The 7,315-nt window shown below is 41.4% G+C and overlaps 1 protein-coding gene across 1 annotated transcript in view; it reads right to left on the bottom strand.

The window, feature by feature from the left end:
* The window catches only part of RASSF2 (Ras association domain family member 2), a 41,589-nt gene that overhangs the window by 21,054 nt on the left and 13,220 nt on the right, over window positions 1-7,315 (bottom strand). The window contains exons 3-5 of the mRNA XM_018568723.1: window positions 7,172-7,247; window positions 6,304-6,455; window positions 544-611 (exon numbers count right to left, since the gene is read on the bottom strand). Coding sequence (XP_018424225.1) covers window positions 544-611; window positions 6,304-6,455; window positions 7,172-7,247 — 296 coding nt within the window. The remainder of the gene's footprint in view (window positions 1-543; window positions 612-6,303; window positions 6,456-7,171; window positions 7,248-7,315) is intronic.

The raw sequence follows: 7,315 nt of genomic DNA on the forward strand, positions 1-7,315 counted from the left end.
GTATGTAAACATACTATTATTTTAAATTGTAAAAATGAAAATCTGCGCTCCTGGAACTAACAACAAGCAATTAACCCTAAAGCTGCTATGCAAAAAAGGGGAGAGATCCCTTGAAAATCGATTAAAAAGTAGCACAGCGCTTAGAGCTGTGTCACTTTTTTAATCTATTATTTTAAATTGCATTATTTGCAGGGGGCGTTTTTAATGGGTTCACAGTTTAAGGTCTCCTTTGGGCTAACTGGGACCCCGTATGCTAAAGTATTAAACATTAATTTATAAAAGCACAGATTTGGAAGATGGAGCAAGTGTTTGTATGTTTGTAAGGAAAGAGGTCAGATGATAAAGTGCAGGATCAAGTCCTATGAACTGGAAGGGGCCCAGTAGTCTAAGAATGCAACTGTATAGCATAATAGCCTTCTTTATTATACCAGCGGTACCACCCCAAAGCCGTGCGGGTGGTAAAGGGATCACTATAGGAAATTTAGGCTACTTATTTATCCCCTTTATCAACATAACTACACAACAAACAACCTGCTCACTTACCAGGATCAGTGGTGTCTTCAGCTTCTGTCACCTGGATATCAGGAATGACTGCGGGTTGAGAGGCTTTACTGGAATAAAACACATTTAACAATCAAAAACCATCCAGTTGTTCTTTCACAGTATACGTCTTTTGGTCAATAATGACATAAAGGCTGCTCATTCTCTCTGAAAGTCGGGTATATAAAAGAATAAGGGGCCAGATGTCACGTCAAAGTTTATTAGGGCCCATTCACACCAAAACTGGAAGGAAATCACAAGTCAACACAGTGTCTGTTGAATTGCAATTGTACCTTTCAATTCCCTATTGATTTCCAAACATTTGCAATAGGTTTTTTAATGGATAGTAACGGAAGGACACCAAAAAATAAAATAGGTGTCAATGGGGCTAGTTCACGTCGGATCTGTTGTGTTACGTTGCACTGAAAAAAAAAAGTACTGCATGTTCTACTTTATTTTCAGTGCAACGCTATGGATCGCAATGCAACTGATCCGGTGTGAATGGGCACTTAGGCCTTGTTCACACCAACCGCGGAGCAGGTGCAGAGCAGAGCAGTTACAGACCGGAGCAAAACTGCGTCCAATGTATTCCAATGGTATTTTTAGCTCCAGTTCACATGGCAGCGTGCAATTCCAGAGCAGGTTCAGAGTAGGTAACAAAACTGCAGCAGGCCCTATTTTACCTGCTCTGGAACACATGCAAACGCATCAAAAACGCATGCAAACACCTGGAACACACTGAAAGCCCATTTAAAAAAAAAAAAAAAGCAGCACAACCCACTGCACTGCGTGTGCAGAAACTCATGCAGATCTGCTCTGCATTTGGTGTGAACAAGGCTTTAACCTCTTGCCGTCCGCCCGTAGTAAAAAAACGGACGGACGGCACTGCTGCATTGGCGGGTTGCCGTCTCCAGACGGCAATTTTTTTCTGCTCGCGCGCGCCCCCTAGCGGGCACGCACGGGCAGAAAAGACCCGACCGTTGCACACACCCGTTACCGGGTGTTTCACATATAGGCGATCAGCGGGTCCATATATGTGCTCGTTCGCGGCACCATTACATCACTTCCGCATTCACCTGTCAGTCATCTGGCTGCTATAGCCAGAGAGAAGAAGCTGATAAAGCAGATCTCTGCTTTATCAGCTTCTTTTGGGGTCCATAGGTGATATTAGGGGTCCTAGAGACCCCTAATATCTCCATAAAGAGGACCTGTCAGTGTGCCTTTGCTATTATATAGGGGGTTGTTATCCCCCTATATAATAGCAATAACAATAAGTGCAAAAAAAAAAATATAAATAAAAAAAAAGAAAAGTAACACATAAAAAAATAAAATAAAATAAAAGCCACATATAAAAAAAGGGGAAAAAACCCCCCCAAAATGTTTAACTCCCCCACCCCCACGTTTACGCGCCTATAAACGTAAATACGCGTCCGGTGCCCCAGCGCGCAAAAATTACAATTGCGCTACACATGTTACATATCGCCGCGAACATCGCAGTGAGAGCAATCATTTTAGGGCCATCAATCACTGATAACACTAAACTGATGAGCGGTAACAGCTTTTAAAGCGTCGCCTATGGCCAATTTTGGGTATTATCGTTTTTTGAGGTTTCGCGCGCGCGCACACAATTTTAAGGCTTGACATGTTTGGTGTCTTTTTACCCGACGTGACCCCGTCTTTTATATTTTACCAAAAAATTGGGTAATAATAAATGTTTTATCATTTAATAAAGGGGAAACTGTTTTTTTTTTACATTTCGGTAATTTTTCCTTAATATACTAAAAAAATAAAAACCCCAGTGGTGAATAAATACCACCAAAAGAAAGCTCTATCTGTCCCCAAAAAAGGGTATAAAATTCATTTCAGTACAGCGCTGAATGACGGAATAAATGTCAGTCAAAGTACCGCAGCGCTGAATACTGAAAAATGGCCTGGATGGGAAGGGGGTTTAACACCGCGGATGTCAACTGGTTCATCTTGACAACAGGTCAGAGGATTTAGCAAATTACATTTGGAGGTTCACAACCTCTCCTCCATCAGGGCTTGTGTAATGGCAGTTATTTGGGTATACCAGACAGTGCAAAAATAAGGCAAGAATGATAGAAAACACACATCAACAGTCAGACAGTCAGGGCGCAAACGGTTATATTTTCCTAATCTCCTTCCATTCTGGGTTTTGTTTGAAAAGAAACAGCCGTGAATGATCAGAGGATTCATTCTATGGCCTTCCTTAAAAAAAATTAGGGCTGCAGCACTTAATTATAAGGTCACCTGCACATACAGTTTTCTTGGTCCCCTGCAAAGTCCAATACCTGTGCATCCTGCCAGTCAATCTAATGCATCTCCCTGTGATGGGGTGGCAAAGATGTTGCACTGCTCCTGAATTTAGAGCAGAGTTGCCGCTCTCATATAGCCTGTGCCTGCTTGCACTACAGTGGGATGTGAAGATGTAGCGAACAGCATTGTCACTGCTGATTCACAAGCATGTAGCCTATCAATCAGCACCTATTCCTACACACTGCTTTCTGTACTGACAGCACTGCCTCTGTTGCTGAAACCGTCCCACTGTGAGCTGCAGTGTCTGGGAAGGGGAGCTTTTGAGACACAAATTAAGTGGGACTTGGTTCAGTCGGGGGGGGTAAAGGAAGTTTTTGTTTACTTTAGAAGGCTTGTGCATCACATAGTAACTGGATTTGGGACTTGTTTAAACTGTCAAATAGGAACCTTTACTTAAACCAGAACTCCAGAGAACATTATCATTAACCCTTGCAGTGGGGCTGCACCCATACTGCAAGGGTTAAGTGCTCATTTTTGTCTAGGGAGGAAAAAAACATATTAAGTTATTTTTACCTGATCCTCGGAGCGAGCTGGCTGTGACAGTGCTCCTTCCTGCCTATCTTTCTCTGCTGCAGTAATGGCATGTTCCTCGCCATCCTGACGTCCTATACACTGTGTATAGGACGGAATGACTCATGGACCTTTGGCTGCTGCAGTGAAGGGGAAGTGAGGCGGAAGGGATTTGTCTAAAGCTGTCCATACACCTATAGACTATATGCTGATTTTCTATGGTCAGATGGAAAAAGTGCAACAGATTCCTCAATCTACGCTAAACATTGTTCAGGTATTTTGACAGCCAGAGGGGTGGACTAGAAAGATACTGAAGCTTGGCCCAGCGGGAGATTCCTCCATCCAGTCTCAAGGATAGGCATGACAGCCTCGGAGATTGACGTTCTAAAACCCAAGTTAGCAGTTGTTTTCTATTTCCACAAAGTCTCCCCTCGCCCACAAGGATCAGTGCACACTGAATGAACAGCGGGTATAAACATCAATAGTAGCTGTTGTCGAGTTGTTATCTGTTGCCAAGCTCTGTATTTTGGACAGCTTTAACTAATCATGGAAAGATTTGTTTCCAGCCATAAAATAGCTGCACAGATGATTTTCACATGTCCTGAAGCTCAGTGTTCTTCTTTGTTATGTTTGGAAGCAGTGCCTGGAATCTAGAAGTCACGGGATATTGCCAAAAAAAAAGGCCTTATGAACCCAGCCTCCCACCCCATCCAGAGCCCAGAACAGTAACTGTTCAGCTGCTCCGATCAGATAAAACTAGAGCTAGATAGGGGACGTGTCAGGATTTTTCATGTATCAAAAAAAACAAAAAGGGTCGGCATCAGCCATATCATCCAAATCATCCAAACACATTCTCCCTTCTATTTCCTGATTTTCATCTGATTAATTGATTTGAATAATAAAGACATACGCCATTGAGACGGTCTATTTATTATTATATGCAAGGATATTCAAAATAACTGCTATTTGACTATATGAGACTATATGCTGTGCAATAGATGGGTCCACTGCAATGTGCAACATGGCGCTTCTAATTAAAAGACACAATCCCGTGTAAAGGGAATTTCTACGGCAATAAATTGCAAAATCAACAAATACATAGATTTTCTGGGACACTAAACTAGGGAGTTAAATCTTAAAAATGCATTCAAGTACCTTAACTATTAACAATAATGTATCTTATTTGTGTATCACTCGGCTGTAGATCCTCAAATCATCTCTGAATCGGTGCCAACACTGTCCTTCCTTCTGGAGGGGGGCTACTTTTGTTCCCCATGGTCCCTCTGTGTGTTGTAAAGTAGTCACCGCTCCAAGCTTGCTTCTGTAATGGACTACAATCTCAATACAAATTAGTAAACTAAACATGTAGTCCATCACAGGAGCGAGCTTGGAGCGGCGACTACTTTACAACATACACAGGGACCATGGGGTATAAAAGTAGCCCCCCCCCCCACCCCCCTCCAGAAGGAAGGACAGTGTCAGCACCAATTCAGAGATGATTTGAGGATTTACAGCCGAGTGATACATTTTTGTTAGTAGTTAAAGTGATATTAAAAGGCAAAACAGCCCCCTCCCCCCCCATGCTGCTTTAAGGACTTACTTTAAATGATGCCTCTTGATCCGATCATCTTCTTCTTTCCAGTAGTTTTCAGAAGTTCCTCCAGCGCTGGTGCCGCTCTCTGATCCAACACTGACTCCTGTCTCTTCCTTTCCTTTCCTGTCCCACGATGTCTGTGCGGGTGCACGCTGCTGGGCTGCGTGCATTGACTTACGCTGTGTCTCTTCTCTTACCCGGGCCGAAGATCTCTACTGCACCCGCCCCATTATCCTTTGCGGCCGCCCGAGAATCTTCAGATCTTCGGACTGGAGCACGAGGCAGAGACACAGGTAAGTTTAAACCTATTTGGTAACTTTTGTATTTTTTTATGTTTCTGCATATATCTACTGGTTGCTAGCAGTAGACATATGCAAAAACCCCAGAGTGTTTAATGTCCCTTTAAAAGGGTACTTGAATGCACTTTTAAGATTTAACTCCTGAGTTTTGGGTCACTTTAACATTTCCTTTTCTAGCAATGGAAGAGCAGCTCAGTTGCAACACCCTTGAAATGTATTAAAATATCAATAAAAAGCAGGGCCTGCTTTCATATCTTAAGTGATTTTAGATTGTCTTGATTACATCTCTCTGATAGTTTACGCAATGATGCAAACATTTCATTTTCTGTCTAGTATGAGATAAACAAATTCAATTTTCTATCTAGTAATTTGGAATGTGATTTGTGCACATGATGGTTTATTCGTCCCATTACAAGCAATACAATATAGACATAAGATTTAGCCATTTCCCATTGTATCCAAAATAAAAAATAAAGTTTACATAACCGCATTCCTTTTATATAGGGATGTATGTGTCTGTGTCCACCCAACTGAATCCCTCTGTCCCTCTTTTTGGAGAGATGCATAGACCTCTATAATGAGTGCAATATTTAATAACCTAAAGTGTTACACTGCACTTAACCTTTCACACAAATATTTTTATTATCAAAATATTATTTTTAAAAGCCAGTATAAAATAAGCAAAGTGATAAATAAAGCACCAGTGGACTAAGCCAAAAACTTATTTGCCTATTAATACTTCATAGCTTGGAGCAGTGGCTACTTTACAACACACAAAGGGCCATGGGGAACAAAAGTAGCCCTCCTCCACCCTCACACATGGAGCACCATGACAACTGCAATCCAAATAGAGGCTAAGATGGAATCTAGTAGTTCCACTTTAAGCTTTGCTCAGAGTGACCTCAGTGATCGCATTTAAACTGTTAATGGCTTGCTCAAACAAGCTAGCTCAATGCAGAGTGTACTACCAGAGAAATAATATGACAGATGACGTATGAGATAAGAGCAGCTCCGAAACCTTACCCCTGAGTGAGGAGGTTGCACCCAGAATGCCAGGATGTAGAAGATGGAGGCGGGCGTATTCTTTCATTGTCATCTTGCATCTGAAGCCTGATGGGCCGTCTTAAACCCCAGAAAATATTCAGCAGTCCTTCCACAATCAGCTCATCTTCTTCCTGTGATGAGCGGGCAGACAATCTTTATATAAAATAGAAATATTTCCTAAGAATAGTGTACATAGGCAGAACTTTACAATGGATAATGGTAGACCTGCCTCGGTCCATGCCTTCTGATCTGGAACGGCAGTTTGCCTTCAATGAACTATTCATTTAATTTAATCACTGAGTTTTCCATTCTTACTGAATTCACTGCTACGGATGTTAGAAAATTTGCCAACAGACCCTAATAAAAGACCCAATGATGTTAGTAAGAATTTTAGCTTAGGACAGGGATGTCCCTATTGGTTTCCTGTAAAGGGTCCACTTTATAAAAGGACATAGATGAGACCATCACCAAAAAAGCTTCCATGAATAAATTCCTGACAGGTCAAAGTATATAACAATAATTACATTTGTAGAAATTACTTAATGTTTTAATATGAAGAAGTAGTTATTGAGTTCCAAACTATTGTGCCTAGGTACAGTCACTATGTCTGCCAGAGAGGAGGAATGTGGGTGAAGGATGATCAGACAGGAGGAAGTGTTTCCTCTTATCTACTGGATGCGACAATTCGCATCTGTACTCAACCAGCTATATTAGTGCACTGGGCTCAAAGTGTAATTGACATAAGTATATGTATGGTGCTGTTTAATACGTTGGCACTTTATTATTAATGGCCTGTAATGATAATGTTCTCAGATGTAACAGTAGACATTACATCTTATTACTTTACCTCTCGATGCCTCAGCTGAAGGTTCTGTCCTTCATAATAAAGATTATAATTCCTCAGGTGTGCCAATAGGTCATTCCTACAAAAATAGACAAAACTGATCAGAGTTTCCCAAAGCTCCATTTACACAGATAAAATATATATATA

This window comes from Nanorana parkeri, unplaced genomic scaffold, assembly GCF_000935625.1.
Source record: "Nanorana parkeri isolate BGI_ZX_2015 unplaced genomic scaffold, ASM93562v1 scaffold1234, whole genome shotgun sequence".
Classification (NCBI taxonomy): Eukaryota; Metazoa; Chordata; class Amphibia; order Anura; family Dicroglossidae; genus Nanorana; species Nanorana parkeri.